Here is an 18,158-nt window from a genome sequence, read left to right on the forward strand (position 1 = left end):
TGTTAGTTTTTCTTCTTTCTTTTTGTTTTCAGTTTTTCATTTTAGCTTGACCACCAGATGACTTTTGTAAATTATGCAACTTGTCACATAATCATCATTGCATAATATAGCACCGCCACAAAAAGTTTAAGGTCTTTTCAAAAGGATTAAATATTTTTAGAAATCGGACAGGCCAAGTAATGTGTTGTTGGTCCACTGTTTTAATTCCTAGGGGCATTTTTGGGGTTTTGAAAGTGTTTGTTTTTATTTTTATAACAACTTTGGTAATTTTTGCAATATTACGAACATTTTAGTTTTACTACCAAAAGAAATAATTTATTTGACTTGCAATTTCAATTTGAATTTGACTTTGAATTTATTAAGTGAAAATTTGACTTAGTAAAGCTTGATGACATGGCACCATTAGGGGGAGATTACTATAGCATAATTATCGGGTGTTAGAAATCTCCTTCACTACAAGAAATCTCGTCCCGAGATTTTAGTGGTGGAGTCAAGGGGAAAGAATCGGTTACGGAATTCTAATGAATCTTCTTCGTCTTGGTTGCTCTTCCCGAAGTAGTTGATCCTTTTCATTGATGTCTTTATTTCTCTGCTCCAGGTCATCATGATGAAGTCATCATCCTTTCTTTGGGATCTTCCCCGTACATACTAAAAAAATAGGGGCGGTATTCCGGAAGAACAGACCTCTACAAGGTTGACTATCTGGTAGACAACATCGGGGAAGGTGGCAAAAAGTAACTCTCGACTTGAAACTTAAGAAAACATCGAGAGCAAAGTAAGAAAGTGCAATACGAAGTTTCAAGCGGATAGGCAATCGTTCGTTTCCTGAAACAGAGTGTGAAAGTGGTTCAGAGCAATGGGAATAAGTATTGTGTTTGATACCAGAATTAAAGATCTCTTGGAGGGTGGCTCGTGAATTGCATACGAGGCCTCACCTAAGGAATAACTTTGGAAATAGGGGTGTACCAGAGAGTCAGGTTTCGATCCCGTGAAACTGTGGGTTATGGGCCCGCCATGTGGGTTAAAGGTAGGAAGGGTGATGACATCTTACACGGTCATGATAGCAAGGCATGCCAGAAAATAGGTTGTCAGTTATGTCGCCAACAACGTTGGTACTAAGGGCAAGGGACGAAGAGAACCATTTTCCTGCTCGTTGAGCGAGGCGGACCAATAGGCAAAGTTCTCGTCCATCGATGGTTACCGGAATGTCACCAACAATAGTAACAGGGTCTTGCTGACAAAATTGTACACCGACCATTATAACCTTAGTCTTTTCAACCTTTCAATCGTGCCCCACAACACAACAAGCACACCCACGACGACACATAGAGAGGGGATGTCCGGCGGCGCTCCAATGGAGTTCGGCGAGCATAGAGTGGAGACCCACACGAGGGAGACATATCTCTCGGTGGTGTACAACATCGACCCGGTCGTGGTGGACGACTACATCAACAGCGTTGAGCAGTTGCTTGCTGGAGACAAGTACAAGGTGGTCGGCATTGACCTCCAGCACACCACAGTCGTCCCGGCATAGATCAGAAGGTTGTTGTCGCCCAGTTGTGCATGCGCCATCATGTCCTCATCTACCACTACTGCATGGCCACAGAGCCTTGCAACCGTTTCAACAGGTTTGTCAACAGCACTGACTACAAGTTCGCCACGATGGATACCACCAACGATGTAAAAGCGCTCGGTGCTACGGGCTTGGTCTGCAAGAACCTTGTCGAAATCCATGACCACTACACGGTCTGGGGTAGCACGAAGAAGGACTCCCTGGTCAAACTCGCCTCGGCCATCGACCCCTACTACGAAAAGATGAAGCAGGATGCCCACAGAACAAGTTCCGTATCCTGGCACGGGGCCTGGATGCGGCAACTGGATAAACCACACCTCAGGTTTGCGGCCAAGAGCATGTACACATGCTACGAGATGCACAAGCGGATCGTTGACATGAGGAAGTGCCTCGTTACCCAAATCGATGAGCCCGGATCGAGCCACAAGCAGAGCAAGCAGCGTCACAAGAAGTAGATGATGATCAGATGATTGTTTGTCCTAGTTAATCATGCATGTAATATATAATTTACTTTATTGGTGTGTGGAAATGTCATGTGTGTAGTAGCCACCTATGTAATTATGCATGTAATAGTTTACTTTAGTGTGTGCAAATGCCATGGTTGTAGTAGCCACCTATGTAAGTGGATGTTTAATTTGGTTATGCTCGCACCTATGTAAGTGTATGTTGTTGTTCTGTATGCAATCCCATCGCACAACACACACGTCTTATTAGCAGCAACCGTCTGTGTTCTTATCGGTCTACACACACATTTCTGATTACAGACCTATTTGCCGCGTATCACACACATCTTGTTAAGTTGAACCGTTTCTGTTCTCATGTCTCAACGCAAATAGTTCATCCGAGTGGACCGCATGCCGTATATCGCACACACCTTTGATCTGGCTGATCGTTTCTTTTGTGTTGTCTAATCACAAACAGTTCATCCGAGTGAACCGTATGCTGTGCATCGCACACGCCTCCATCTGGCTGCCCGTTTCTTTTGTTCCTCCTCATCGCAAACAGTTCATTGAACTGAACCGTATGCCCTTCATCGCACACGCAACTAAAACCTGAACCGTGTTTGATGCATCCGTCATCACAAACGTTTTACACATTTCTGACGGTTTTCATACAACACCGTTTGTGATTATGATATCGCACACAGTTTCTCGAAGGGTCTCTGATCGCAGTGTCGCGTTAGCAGCATCCTGCAGTAGTGTTGAATTATCACTTGCGAGAAGACTTTGTGGCTTGGAACTATACACAATCAGGCACGTTTTCCATGCGATCGGCTTATCATAAGGAGTTTGAACATCAACATGGGGCACAATGGGTGCGAGCTGATGGACAAGGTACAAAAAATATAACTCAGTTTGGAAGGATATGTGAAAGCTGAAAATACCATGGAAGATAAAACATTTTGCATGGCGCCCTCCCATGCTTTGGTGTATTAGCAAACCGACACATCCCATGCTCAGCTCAATGTCCAGTTTGTTTAGTCGGAGCGGAGGACATTTAACACTGCTTATTTAAGTGCCGACGAGCGGCGGATGTTTGGGAGCGGCTGGGCTTGCTACAAATCATAGGGGAAGTTGTCGCCGAGGACAAATCATGATCTATTACGATGGAAATTTTATCAAAGCTTTTAGGGTAATGATGCAGATGTACCAACGGCGGAGCTTGCAGCTGTAGCAGCATGGTATATATGGTGGCAGCGCCGACAAATAGTAAAGGGAGTAATATAAAAGTCCAAAGGCCGGAAAAAACTGCACTAGCCATCAAGGTTTTGGCGACAAATTACCTCAGGTCAACTATACCCAAAGGTCCAATAAGGAAGAATGACCACATGTGGAGGAAACCACGACATGGGATCCTGAAGATAAATGTTGATGCTTCCTTTCAGTATGAAACACTTTTAGGTGCTTGTGGTGCTGTGGCTCGAGACGACCGGGGTGATTTTATTACTGCAGCAAGTTGGTGTGTTCCAAACATCAGTGGAGTTGACTAAGCTGAGCTAACTGCCATAAAAAACGGGTTGTATTTGGCAACTCACATTGGATGTAACAACATAAAAATTGAATTAGAATGTTCCTTCGTGGTGGACTCAGTGAACTAAATTGATGATTATTTAGGCCCGGAGATAGCTATCATACATAGTGTAAATAGATGGACTTTGCGTCCATATCCTTCTAACATTGCTATAGAGAGGTCAATCAGGTGGCAGATGAATTAGCAAAGAACTCTTTTACTACTAGATCCTCTAGTTTTTTAGATCCTCTAGTTTTTGAGATGATGAGATCCCTGATTTTATTTCTCATCTGCTTGTAAATGACATGGCTATTATTTGAGAAAATAAAGTCTATTTGCGGTAAAAAAAAAGTGCAACGTTGCTCTTAAAAACACTACCGGACGGAACCCGCTGGCTGATTCTAGGTTTTCTTTACTCTTCCCCACCTTCGGGATAGTAGGGTTTGCATAGCGGCTAGGGCGACGGGAACAATCGAACTAACCGAGAGCCGGTGAGATGGAGATGGAGACGATGGAGGCGGGAAGAAAGAGAGAACGTCTGATGGAGACGGGGAAATCGGGGAGAAAGCGGGCGGGGAAAAAGAAGGCGTCGAATGCGTTGTCGTTTTTTATGCAATTGACGATTGATTCAGCGAAGATGGTCGAAGAGGGAAGGCTGAAGCGAGCTGTGGCGAGGCGGAACGAGGAGAACCCCGGCGTGGCGCCGATCGTGCCGGAGGCGCTCACGGAGCAGGAGCGGGCGGCGCTCTTGCAGGAAGAGATGGCGAGGGAGAAGATGTTGTCGCGCGAGCGCTCCCTGCAGATGCACGCGGAGAGGCTAAGGGAAAAAGAAGAGAGGCCCCCGGCGCCGCCGGGTCCGAACCAAGAAGACGAGTCTGAACAGGATTACAACAAGTACCGGCAGATCTGGGACATGAAGTGGTCCAAACAGTACGGCTCTTTCGAGCACACAAGTGAGCACTTCTCTTTCGTTTCTTGTTTGTTTTATCTATTTTGATCGATCGATTGATGTTCCTACAAAGTTCATAAGCTGGGTTTCAAGATTCAACATTCTGTAGATATATAGATGTATAATTGACAATTGTATTGTAGGATTACTAGAACCTGACAACAATTGTAGATTGGATTATGTTGATTTGTTCCTGCCAATTGTGTTCTTTTACTGAATCTGAATCTCCTGTACATGCAGCATCGATCCCCGCCATGTGTTTCACGGACAATCCTATGCCTCGTTTCACTGTCCACCAGACCACCATGCAGATCTTCTCAGTCAAGGTCACGGAAATAACTGGCGGTTTACAGTGGCCCCTCGATGTATTTGGCATGATCGCCATGCGCGACGACCTGGATCATAATCGCAACATTATCTTTAACCGCTCAAGGGACAACTGCCAAACCCTCACCCAACAGGCTATATATTTGGTCCTTCCTGTCATGTCTAATGCAATCTTTGCTACTCCCTCCGATCCATATTATTATTTGCTTGTCGCTGCTTAAGTACAAAGTTAACCGCAGAACACATATCGTAGTGAGTATTAATAATATCACAATGCAGACCACAGAACACATATAAGTAACCACCTTGTAGCAGACTAAAAGCTTGCCAAAGAACATAAACATGTGAATAAGAATACGGGAAAGTACAACACACAGATATTTGGTTTAGGAAAATCCATTGAACATTGCTAATGTATAAATTATAAGAGGCTACATACAGGCAACCAGCATGTTCATGTACTCACATCACATATAAGCATGTATGACATTCAACCTTGTTTTTGTATGTTGACTTAAGTTGGTTCTTGCATGAACTGTATTTGCGTCTTCCATTCGTTGGTGAGAGAGTTTGAATTTATGCTTTGGATGCCAACTTGGTAAAAAATCTATGAGATTGGGTCTCATTCTAAGGCTGGCGAGACCCATCTGGAAGTGGATCAAGTGTAAGCACATCCAGACTTGGGGACAGATGCATGTAGTTCAGTTATAGAGGGATCCAGTGAGCCATATGGAAAAGTCTTTGCACTTTTTACCTGACCCTGACCTTAAGAATCATAGGCCTTCTACATAGCACAGTGCATTAGCAGACATTTGTGTCCCTCAATCTGTTTGAGACTAACGTTGTTCTCATTTCTGTTTGATAGTTTCTGGCGTTACTGTCTGAAATTTGGCAATTTACCTTGACAGTGTATTATGAATTGTAAGTATGACTTGCAAGTAGTGTTTTCATGTCTGAATGCCTGCACGTTATACGGGAATATAGAAAGATGCCTAATCATGTCACACATCCGTCTCTATACAAATTTAATGGCCATGAATACTATATTTTAGTTAGACAAGGCAAAGCATCTTGCGCCATATAGGAAATAGGAAACAGTAAACTCATCATATGAGATAATTTGCAAACCTTAAGTAAATGATGAAAATCGTGGGGAGATGGCACCACCAACCAGAAACATATGTTCGATCGTGGGGAGGTCAATTACCAGGCTCACCATCACAACCAGCTCAAATGTTTGCATTGAGTAACTACATAAGATATGCGTTTTGCACATCTGAACCACAACAACTATCATTTTTCTGTGTTACTAAGAGTGTGTTTGATTTGTGCCCAAATTAGCTGCACCAATTTTTTTGCATGACCATTGCTAGGGCATGACCAATTTTTTGGTAAGTTGATCTTGTTTGGTTTAGATCCATTATACTGACAATTTTTTTGGCAAAATCAGTAAGCTTCCATTTGGTTTACATCCAACTAACTTGGCACACTTTGGTAACTAGGATTGATCAGTGTTTAGTGTGATTGCAATTAAGTTCTAATTAAAAAGAAGGGACACCTGTTAAGAACACACTTAATTAACTACAATGTGCCAAGTGAAAACGGACGTGTAAAAGTACACACTGCGCATCACATACGTTCGTGGAAATAATTCTGACATCCTTTACTGAACTAAGACAAAGTCGTCGCCATAGTATAGTATTTTGATCCACGGTCCTTTGTTGAAACTGGGATAACTTGGGGAATACTAGCTAGTGTTTGGTACTTTGGGTTATTCGGTTAAGCAGGATTGGTTACCGGCCTCTACACTGGATTAATCGATCCAGAGGTCTGGTAGTACAACGTACGTGCGTGATTTTCCCAGCCATTTAACCTGCCACACTAATTGTGTTGGATAATCACCGAACACAATGAAAAAGCATGCGAGGGCAACACTACCAGTTTTTTGGTGAGCATTTTCTGCACCCCTGGCGTGCCTGCGAGTTGGCAAAATTTACATGGGAGCTACCTGGGCTGGCTGGGCACGCCAAATATTTGGCACCGATCCAAGCAGTGACCAAATCTTATGGGCCAACCCATTTTTTGGTAGGGTCACCGTTGGTTGTAAACCAAATGTACCCTAAAGCCCTAGGCTATTATTCTCTGCCAGCACCTAACATCATTCATGGTATGCACTTCACATCGATAAACCATTTTGTGATGTTTTGAATATTGTGTTGTTTACTGTTTACCTAGTTTCGGCTTCAGTTTACTTTTAGTTTGAATGGCTAGTTTAAATATTCTTGTCGACGCAACCCAATTTATTTGCGCTTCTCAAATTGTCTTCCTGTAGTTTCTTCTGGCCATCTTCCACCCATTTCAGTTCGACTCATTGTAGTTAAGTTCCACTTGATGAACGGATCAATAATCCATGGCTAATCGCTTATTACTTCAATAGATGTGTTCCATAGGAGCATTGTTATTTACTTAATTTGATGGTGTTGTGGTGTTGCATTGCATGCAGGGTCAACATTTGGTTCTTACAGGTCCAGCTCGTGCTGTTGTGCATGAGGGGCATCCGTCTGTGTACTTTGAGGCCATTCTAAAAGTTAAGGGCGCTACCTGTTCAGAGGACAGAGATCTAAGCCTCCTGATCAGCCGCTGCAATATCCGTCAATCGCCATCCAAATCGCTTGTGGGCACCAGATGCTACACAAGTAAGCTCAGCACACTGGAGCTGGCATATGGCATCATCGTCGCTTGCGCCGAGGCCACCATCGGAGTCGAGGTGGTCGAGGGGTCATGGCCAGAAGGGTTCCACGGCCAGTTGACTGCATGTACTGCCAGTGTTCCCCACATGAAAGTCATGCTGGTCGATTCAGGCGAGAAAGAGGCCGTCGCTGGCGACGGCGGCAAGATGGAACTCTCGCGCCGTGTTGTCTCTGTTGAAAGGTCTGGGCAGCTCGTGGTTTGTGCTGTGCTGTCTCGTGGTGGCGAGAAGGTGGTGGAGGCTGAGACGTCCTTTGCACCATTGGAGGCTGGTAGAAGCCATGACATGCTTGATGTTGGCTTGTGTAAGCTGCGAGTCACGGTGGCCTGGTCGCCAATTCTGAAAGGCTATCCACTTCGTGGTTTTTCTCTACCTTCCACCAAGGCTGTTGCTAGCTAGTGGGGAGTTCATCCCATGGATCTTAACAGTGCTATGTTAAGTATATTCTGGAACAAAGGATAGCAGCTATTGCTTAGAGCAACTCTAGCAGATGTTGAATATTTCCATCCCGCAAAACCAGTTTGCGGCTCTCCCTAGAACGGATTTGCGGTATCACGAGACTTCAGACAGAATTGATGCCGCAAACCTGTACTGCAAATTTTTGCGGTACGGGTTTACGGCATATGTTCCGCCTGGTCCCGCATATCGCAAATCTGTTTTAGTTAGATAGGCAAAATCATGATTTTGAACAATACTATAATTTAAATAAAACAGCAATATAAATCAAACTTATTAATGCTTAAAGATCATGCAATACAATAATCCTCTTAATTGCAACAAATGTTTAAATCTAAATAATTTAAAAAAAATAACAACATGGTTTGGAATTAAAAGAATTGTTGAAATCACACATGAATACAAGTAAGATCAAATAAATAAAATGGAAGCGACATAAACCTGGCAGGAACAAGGTTCCCATTCCCTAAAGCGATTTTTTTTAGAAAATTCCCTAAACCGATATAAACCCTTTGTAGCAAAAATGGGCTGGCCCATGTTGCGCCGGCATTTTGCTGCAATGAGCGGCAAATAGGGAATCGCCTGCCTGACTGAGGAGGGCTGGATCACGAACTCCCTCGGAACGTCAGGGCCCAAATCGATCCCTCAAGCCAGTCCCACATCTCCTCCCCCGCGCCACCGCCGCCGACCGCCGTCCGCCGTCGCCGTGCGCCGGGTGCCCAAGATGGACGGGGAGGAGGAGAACCCGGGGCCCTTCCGCCGCACGAGCTCGCGAACGCGGCGGATGGCCTCGCGCATGGCCTCCGCCCTCTCCAGCTCCGACAACCGCGCGCAGGTAACAATTCCTACCTCCTTGGATTCCACTTCCACCCGTGGAACCTCCATATCAGCAAGCGGTGCTCATTCATTTCTCTACTGAATTCGGCTTCGCCTTACCACCGAGGGGAAGCTCGCTGCTTCTGATCAATGTGGTGGTTTCGACTTCAAACGGCTTCAACCCTAGGAGAAGCCTTAAAGAAAACAATCTTTGTTGATTCGCCTATTTCTTGTTTCTTGGGCGTTCTGTCGTTGACTTAAGATCACTCGTTCCTGCAAATTACTGTGCGTCTTGTCAGTTTAGCTGCTCTTATGTCAGTTTCACTAAATTATGTGTCTTCATATCTGTAATGCCATGTAGGCTGCTTTGGCTCGTCTTGATGCGCTTGAGAGTGATAATGCTGGGGTTGAGGTGGTGGATCTCAATGATGATGAGTATGGATCTACGGATGAGGAGGACCATGGTCCGTTCCTTTCTTTATTATTTTCAGGGGAATTATTCTCTTGTGTGGTTTTCTGAAGTTTCAAGGAAGTTGCAATGCAGTGTGTATATAAACAAACTTTGCAATCTACTCCTAGTAAATAGCAAAATGGCTTTGTGCCTGCGCCTCAGGTATTGGTATTGCTTCTAGTATCAGAGATAACACATTCACGTACACAAATTTTACAGAAGAGGAAACACATTCTGTTTCTGTTTCTCGCAAAGAAAATGATTAACTAGATCATTAAATCCATCTTTGTAACAACATTCCTATTTATTTATTTATTTATTGAAGTCGTGTGCCTCTAATGCATTTGATATGAACAAGAACCTAAGTTATGCATGGGGATTGAATTATTGACCCCTGTCATGCCATGTTAGATTGCCTCACTATTGAAGATCATGGTTTGAATGTAAAGCATTACAATCACCATGCTGATTTAGCATTTCGGTGTAGAATTACTCCCTCCATTCTAAAATAATTGAAGTTCTAGGATTGAACTATTTTTTAAGTCTGGCCATGTCTATGACAAAAATTGCAAAGATCTACAATATCAAGTATATATAATATGAAAATTACTTCACAATGAATCTAATGAAGCAAATTTGGTACTCAAGATGTTGATATAGTTGTATATAGACTCTCTCAAACTTAATGGAGTTTGACTTAGGAAGTTAGGATAAACCTAGAACTTCATTTATTTTGAAACCGAGGGAGTATTATTAACACTGAGGGAGTATTTTTTAACATACTGAAAAGTTGTATATGCTGCTAGCTTTTGAGACAGTGCATGCAAAAAGATTTTTTTTTTTAAACTATACGATGTAAGTGCTAATTTTATTTTGTTTCTTACTTGGCCTTGTGTAGTTTTGATGCAAAAGAAGCAATCAAAGAACATGAAACGCAAGACAAGGCAAGGAAAAGCTTTGGAGAAGAGGGCGGTAAGATCTTTCATGGATGTTTTACAAGAGGTGAGTAGAATAGAAGGGTTGGATGGGAACTAGGAAATTGTGATGCAAATTTCTTTCTTGACATATTGTTAGAGTACGTAATGGGCCTAATGGGCCCGTTAGTCTTAGGGTTAATTAGAGATAAGAGTCGCTTGCTTAGGGGTCAAGTAAGCCTTGCTTGGAAGTCAAGTAAACCTCTCTATATAAAGAGAGGAGATGTATCAATCTAATCAAGCAAGAATTAAGAAGGAAATCCTTCCATCTTGCCCGGCCGTGGGCAAAAGGCCCCCGGCCGGCCTTCTTGCGCCCTCCTTCTAGCAGCGCCATAACAATTTGGTATCAGCTAGCTTCGGTTCGATCATGTCTTCACCGCCGCCCAACCCGTCTCTTCCGCTGCCGATCACGACCGTCGCCCCGCTCCTGCCCGCGCCGGGATCCTCCGTCGCGCCCGCCCCCGTCGTCCTCACCCCGGAGGTGTCCGGGGCGCTGCGGGACCTAACACAGGCGGTCCAAGAGATCCACCTGTTCTTGGCCGGGTCCTATGGGCCGCACCCGGCTGCGCCGCCCATCACCGCCACCGCACCGCCGTGGCTACCGTGGCAGCCGCCGCACCAAGCGGCCCCCGCCGCGCTCGCCGGGCTACTGCAGCAGCCGCTGCAGCTGCCATCCATCGCCCCGTCCTGGCTGTCATGGCAGCCGCCGCACCAGGCGGCCTCCGCCGCGCTCGTCGGGCTGCTGCAGCAGCCGCTGCAACTGCCATCCACCGCCCCGTCCTGGCTGCCGTGGCAGCCGCCGCACCAGGTGGCCTCCGCCGCGCTCATCGGGCCGCTGCAGCAGCTGCCATCCACCGCCCCGCCCTGGCTGCAGTGGCAGCCACCGCTCCTGGCGACCTCCGCCGTGCCCGGCGCTCCGCCGCAGCAGCCGCTGCAACTGCAGCAGCCATCATCGGTCAGCTCCGGCCCCGCATCGACCGCGCCGACGGGAGTCCAGATCCACCAGATCAAGTTCCCGCCGTCGCCATCACCGCTTCCCCAGGGCGTCCCCATCCAGCAGATCAAGCTTCCGTCGTCGCCGTCACCGCTTCCAGCTTGGATCACTACCCGCCACGTGTCGGCGACGGTGAGGCTGCAGGCTGCTGCACGCGGCCTCCTAGCGCGTCGGCGTGTGCGGGAGTTGCGTGGTCTGCAGTTGCCGCTCCTCCCAGTTGCGCTTCGCTGCGCAAAGGACCTCGATCTCGTCCACTGCGTCGGGGATCTTGGGCATGCTGTTTTCCCCACGGGCAGCGACCTCCAAGTCTGCGACATTGGCGGTTGGGGGAGCGCACCCCTCCTCGTCATTCTCCATCGCAAGCCCCCCACTCTTCCCTGTGCGGTGCAGACCAACAGCCGTCCGGCAGGAAGAAGGCATGGTGTCACCGACAACAACGCACCACGTAGCACCACTGCATTCCGTCACCGGGCGCCGCAAGGGCGCCTCTGCTGGTCACTCTTGCGACCACTTCCAGGTGGTCCTACACATGCACTCCTTTTGTCCAGATGGTGTCCATGGGATCCAGGTGGCTGTACACGTGCATGTCCGACGTGCGGATGGTGTTCACTTTTTGTTAAGGGTCCAAAATAAAGCGTCCCAGTCCATTTCAGGTTGAGAATAATAAAACAAGCCGAGATGTAAAAGGCTTATTTTTAGGTGTTAGGTTTGGGTTGCGTCGAGTCATGGTTATAAGTTGGTTAGGCTGCAGCTTGAGGACAAGCTGCATGTCCAGGTGGGGTGTAGTGTTAGAGTACGTAATGGGCCTAATGGGCCCGTTAGTCTTAGGGTTAATTAGAGATAAGAGTCGCTTGCTTAGGGGTCAAGTAAGCCTTGCTTGGAAGTCAAGTAAACCTCTCTATATAAAGAGAGGAGATGTATCAATCTAATCAAGCAAGAATTAAGAAGGAAATCCTTCCATCTTGCCCGGCCGTGGGCAAATGGCCGGCCTTCTTGCGCCCTCCTTCTAGCAGCGCCATAACACATATACACCCTCCGTCCAATAATATAAGAGCGTTTTTGACACTACACTAGTGTAAAAAACGCTCTTATATTATGGGACGGAGGGAGTATCTTTCTTGATGGTAACTAGGGTACTTAAAAGATTTTTACCCCTGGACTGTTACAGGCAAATCTGGAGGCCTTGCCACCTCATGTCCCAACATATCTGAGGGCTGCTGTGGGTCCACCGAGCACTTCATCCCGTCGCCATTACTGCTCTGTTTGTGGGAATTCTTCAAATTACACATGCCCCAGGTGTGGAACACGGTTCTGTTCTTGCCGCTGCCAAGTCATACACAATGACACTCGCTGCCTGAAATTTGTGGCTTGACCCATCTACAAGTCTGTGGAGCCTGGAGTTATGTTCAATGCAGTCGTGCCCTGTGGGCATGTGGCACCTAATGATCTGTTCTTTTATCAGAAAGAAATGCTTATTGTACAGCTAGCCAAGTAGTAGCCAGGTAGATCTTTTTGCAGACCGACACCATTTCTCCTTTAGAAATGTTGTGTGGCTGCTGGTTGTGTACTTCAATGCAGTGCAGTGGTAAATGATAGTTGTGTACTTTATTTGGCACTAAGATTGATTTCAGTGTACGACTGGATCTCATGATGCAGGAAATTCTAACTGCAAGTAAGTGTTCCTCTAGTGTTCAACAGTATCTGAATAACATTTTTCTGACTGAAAAGTATCTGAATTACATTGAAGTATTTCTTAATGAATCGAATGTAAATAACTAATGCAGCAACAAATGTGAGAATGGTACATTGCCCCAAATAATCAGTAGAATTGAGCAAAAATAAAAAACTTTGATTTCTTCAGCAAATTGGCAGGTCTGGTGGGGGTGCCCCAAGGGACTGCAGCTCTCCTACCCCATCCTCGACCAGGAAGGCCATGGCGAGGCCCCAGGTGATGTGCACATCCAGATGGCAGTGCATCAGCCACACCCCGGGGTTATCGGCGACAAACCGGATGACAGCCCACCCATTCACCGGGACGCCCACCGTGTTCCTCATTGGCGGGTCGTCGAGGTTGAACTTTGCGGTGTCGGTAGCGGCATCGAAGTTTCCGAAGCCCTCAGCGAGGATGAAGAAGTCGTAGCCATGGGTGTGGATAGGGTGGTTCTCCCCGGCGAAGATGTTGGTGCCCTGGAGCACGATCTGCACCACGGAGCCGTACTTGAGCTTGTACACCTTGGTGCCTGGCACAGGCTGCCAGAGCGCGCGGCTCACATTCTGCGCCGTGTAGTCGAACTGCACCGGCGGGTTGGCGGGGAAGTCGGTGGTGAAGACGCCGGTGGCGGCGGCATCGCCCTGGTAGTGTGCCTGGAGGATGGAGACGGTGGAGGGGAGCACAAAGGAGGCGTTGTTGATGCTCGCCGCGAACCGCGTGTTGTTGGGGCCGCCGCAGTTCTGTCCGCTGGAGCAGTTGAAGAGGCCGACGCCGACGGTGAAGAAAAGGTCCTCGTCGACCGCCGAGGGGAGGCCCACCGAGTGGAGGTTGCGCAGGCTCGTCGTGAACGTGGTCACCGTGGCTGTGTCATTGTACGCCGGGAGGGTCGGCATCGCCGGGCTCGCCGTGCCACCGGCGCCGTAGTCAAAGATGGCGGTGGTGGTGGTGTTGTCGAAGGGCACGCCCTGCGCGCTGGCGTAGGCGCGGGCGGCGAGGTAGTACCGGCCCGGCGGCTGGTCGAAAGTGACGAGGACGTCCGTGGTCTGGCCAGGCCCGAGCACGATGACGGTGGCGTTGTACGGCTTGAGGTAGGAGGCGTCGGCGCCCACGACGGTCATGGTGTGGCCGGCGAGGGAGACGAAGAGCTCGGTGTTGAGGGCCGCGTTGATGAAGCGCAATAGGTTGGTCTCGCCGGACTTGACCGGGAACACGGCCGTGTCTTGGGAGGAGCAGTTGTAGAGGTCGCCGGGTTGGCCGTTGACGGTGATGGCGTCGGAGACGTTGGGAGCTGCACCGGTGCGCGTGGCGGTGCGGATGACGTCGATGGGGTTCATGTCCCACCACTCGCCTGTGCACATGCAACCAGATTATTAGTTACAGAAAATGGTATCTATCTAGCTCTTCTTTTTTTCCTCTTAAACAATAGTAGTGGGAAATAATAGAGAAAATATCTCTCTCATTCATATAGGAGGAAGGCGTACTACTCCACATAAAATGCTAAAAGGGAAAAGAAAAGTTAATTAGCTAGCATGCTGTACCACATGTTTTTTTAGGCATGCTGTACTACATGTTAGGCCTATTGTTCCATGTCGGCCACACACGCAACAACCTAAATAAACAGCCAAACCATGAAATAAATGACAGCCATTTTGATTATTATCTATGCAATCAGAGACTCCGTTTATTGCGAATCTATGTAATTACGGACTCACGCTTTCAGGGAGCTCTTTTTGAATGCAATCACATGTTGGCTATTAAGTTGACTATAAATGACATGGCAACAAGATATTGAAAGTACTTCTCCAAAGATTTTCTTCTTCTTTGAAACCCGTTTGGAGAGAACATTAGAACATGTTGAAACTGGTCTTTATGCATGCTTTCTCTCTTTAGAATTCCTTTTGAGGAAATAATGTACAAGAGGCTCCGCCAACTAGACATGGAACATTTTCATGATGATGCATGCATCCTCCTTTGATTTGTCCGAATATTTTTGAAAGATAGCTAGAAAGGTGCTAGTATCTGAATTTCTTAAGGCTGAAGCAAGTATATTTGGTTCCAAGACCAAGAGTGAGATATATATGCACATGTTTCCTACTAGCTAGCATGTGCATGTCATGAGTAAAGAAGGATCTCACATATATGCATACATGCACAATGATCTTGCTCCATGGTAGTAGCTATCCTTTTTTTTCTTTGTCATGGGTCATGCATGCATGGTTTTCGTTCGTCTTAGACCGACGTGATAATACTGAATTTCGGTGCTAAATTGCACATGCAATCCTGGAGGTTTGACTCTGGGGTAAGCAGGTGGCGCCAACAACCAACCAACCCAAAGCATGCATGCATGGGAATGATGACGGCCGTTAACACGCGGGAAAAGCAAAGCCCCTCCTAATTTCGTTACTTTGGAGCAATGCACTGCACGGGATCCATCTAAATTCCTTTCTGTCATTTCAAGATTCCACTACTACTACTACTTGTAATCATATACAAGTACTATGTATGGTTAGTTTCTGTGTACGTGCATCACTGCCTATTTCAAGAAGCATAATGCTATTCAGCAAACGTCAGCTGCATGCGTTTTTTTACGGCAACTTATGTCATCGGGAATATGCCAATTCCTTGAAGTGAACACAACAACTTTTTGCAGTAATTCCTTTGTTTGCTAGAATTTGCCATGTGTGCATGAAGAAATTACCATAAAAAACGTCCGCATTAAGCCGGTCCTTCCAAGAAATGAAATGAAGTATATAGTAGTCTTCGTCAACTAGAATACGACACACTCCAATTGTACGACACCGCGTCAAACGCAGAATCGAGCATCGGCCATGCTATGCTGTGCACTAGGTCCCGGTGTAAAGGGCAATGCTATCATTGTGCCAAGGACTCGATCGACGCGCGCTAGTGAAATGAAAGCTACTCCCTTCGTTTCATATGGAACGAAAGGAGTATTACGCAATTGCAATATATAGTGCAAAAATTTGTTAAGTGCAACAACGCAAAAAAAAAACCGTATTAATGGACATGGAGAGGAAAATAATCTGCATGCGTGCGTACGTACGTACCGAGCATGATGGGGGCGAGCTCGCCGTGGAAGTCGAAGGGGTAGGGGACGGGGTCGCGCGGGCGGACGATGAGCGCGCCGTAGACGGTGGCCCGGAGCCAGGAGCTGTGCGCGTGCCACCACAGCGTGCCCTCCTGCCCGGCCACCGTGAAGCGGTACATGTAGCTGCCCCCCGGCCGGATCGGGCACTGCGTCACGAACTCCGGCCCGTCCGACCACCCCGTCCGCATCTGCCTCACACCGTGCCTGCACACCACGCCATTGCCTCCATTAGCATGCAATATCATGCATGCTTTTTCATATAGCATATGATGAGACGTACGTACCAGTGGATGGTGACGTTGTAGGTGGCGTTGTTGACGACGGTGACGACGAGGGAGTCACCCTCGTTCACCTCCACCGCCGGCCCCGGGAACTGCCCGTTCGCCGTCACGATGCTCCGCGTGTTGCACAGCCTCGTCACCGCCGCCTCCTGGATCTGCATACACACACATATGCACCAACACCACCCATCAGAACTCAGAGCCGCCAGACATTAGTGAATCTGCATCAACAAGGGAAGAGATCGACTGCGCGCGCATTACTCACCACGAACTCGTGGCGCTGCTCCTTGGCGATCGCAGGCCGGGAGCAGCAGAGAAGAAGAGCGGCAGCAAGGCCAAGGAGCGACAGGGAGCAGACTGAGCTCGACATCCTGACCAAACACTGCTCTGCTCCCTCCTGCTGACCAGCACTTGATTTGTGTGCAATGCAATTCATGCAAGGGACCAGCTCCCCTTATATAGGGGCACTGGCAGGCAGGCAGGCAGTCCACTTGTTTCTCTGGTTGGATTGGAAAGCAAACAACCGGTTGATCCAAATGACTGCGTTGATTCTGAGGAGTAAATTTTTTTGTTTGCCAACTTTTCTTTTGGCTTACCTACCGATCGATGTGGTGGAATGTTAAGTCGGCGCGGTTAGCTTTAGTAAGCCTGTGATGATGCTTCCATCACAAGTTAAGCCTTTCCCAGAGGATGATGAGACCTACTCAACTCCATCATAAGACCTACCCTTCCGAGATCAGCTAGCGATGAGTGCCATATTGACTGTGATAACGATCTCTGCTTTGCTAAGTAGTAGTAGGATTAAACAAAGGCGGTTGTGAGCTAGAGGTTGCTTTCATCTGCATTATTAATCAGTCTCAAATTGTGCCGAGCTTCCTTCCAATTATGCTGATTCCCAGTGGAGCCACCAGTCCCACACTCCCACTCCCACATAGTACGTCGCGACTAATCAACGATTAAAAGGATCCTTAGCTTTCGTTTCATGTTGTTTACAGCCAATGTCAGGCTTGATTCAGAAATCTGTTCCAGCAAGAAACCTTTCCGAATCCAAGGCCCCTCATGACAACAAAGGGTTGTCTGTTCTACACCTTTACTTTTTCCCTTCTTTTTGACTATTTAATATGAATCTTTCTCTTTGCATCCATGCTTTTCTAGCATAACTAGCTAACTAACTAACTAACTTACTAGTTAACCGTGGGTGTTTACTGCTAGGTTAATTGGTCTTTTGTTTGGTAGGAGTTGTTCGGTTTGTGCCTGCAAATTTTTGGATACTGCAAATTCGTTACTTGACCATTGCCATTTGTGAGGCGAAATGTACTAGTACATCTAGATGGTCTTCCTCTGTTGCTTGTACTACTTAGCAAAGAACATAGTAGATGTGATGCACATCAGAAAATAGTAAGTAGTGACAAAGGGCATCGATGGGTTCTAAACGCTCCGCGTCGTGAACTGTGGATTCGGCTCGATGAATTATACTTAAATATTATTACTTATCAGTAAAGTAATTCTGACTGGGTAACTAAATCATCTATGTTTCAGAATGTTGAAGAATCGCAAAAGGTTGCCCCCTTCAGCAAACAAATTCCTGGCACATCAAATGATTCACTTCCAAAGAGCTGCGATTGGCTGGCATGTGCCAACCACCACAAATGCAAGTGAAAATACTGTTCATAGCTTCAGTAGGAAAGGAAAACACCCAACCCCCTTTTGCTTCAGCTGGTTTCTTGCAATTCAAGGCAATTTAAAGTCAAAATGTCAAGA

At 47.0% G+C, this 18,158-nt stretch overlaps 3 protein-coding genes across 3 annotated transcripts; 2 read left to right on the forward strand and 1 right to left on the reverse strand.

Annotated features, from left to right (window-relative positions):
* The first annotated feature begins 4,055 nt into the window (after positions 1 to 4,055).
* LOC125508705 lies at positions 4,056 to 8,061 on the forward strand. The gene is made up of 3 exons (XM_048673482.1): positions 4,056 to 4,536; positions 4,773 to 4,993; positions 7,363 to 8,061. Exons 1-3 carry the CDS (start codon positions 4,080 to 4,082, stop codon positions 8,005 to 8,007), a joined length of 1,323 nt encoding a protein of 440 aa, XP_048529439.1. The 5' UTR covers positions 4,056 to 4,079; the 3' UTR covers positions 8,008 to 8,061.
* Positions 8,062 to 8,651: 590 nt separating this feature from the next.
* Positions 8,652 to 12,999, forward strand: LOC125508707 (SWR1 complex subunit 6). Its single transcript, XM_048673484.1, has 4 exons — positions 8,652 to 8,899; positions 9,242 to 9,344; positions 10,230 to 10,333; positions 12,468 to 12,999. Exons 1-4 carry the CDS (start codon positions 8,789 to 8,791, stop codon positions 12,669 to 12,671), a joined length of 522 nt encoding a protein of 173 aa, XP_048529441.1. The 5' UTR covers positions 8,652 to 8,788; the 3' UTR covers positions 12,672 to 12,999.
* A 2-nt stretch (positions 13,000 to 13,001) lies between these two features.
* Positions 13,002 to 16,836, reverse strand: LOC125508706 (laccase-23-like). The gene is made up of 4 exons (XM_048673483.1): positions 16,663 to 16,836; positions 16,401 to 16,552; positions 16,076 to 16,320; positions 13,002 to 14,358 (listed from the first exon to the last, which is right to left on the reverse strand). The coding sequence occupies exons 1-4, from the start codon at positions 16,831 to 16,833 to the stop codon at positions 13,157 to 13,159; spliced, it is 1,770 nt and encodes a 589-aa protein (XP_048529440.1). The 5' UTR covers positions 16,834 to 16,836; the 3' UTR covers positions 13,002 to 13,156.
* Positions 16,837 to 18,158: the final 1,322 nt, after the last annotated feature.

This window comes from Triticum urartu, chromosome 5 (assembly GCF_003073215.2).
Source record: "Triticum urartu cultivar G1812 chromosome 5, Tu2.1, whole genome shotgun sequence".
NCBI lineage: Eukaryota > Viridiplantae > Streptophyta > Magnoliopsida > Poales > Poaceae > Triticum > Triticum urartu.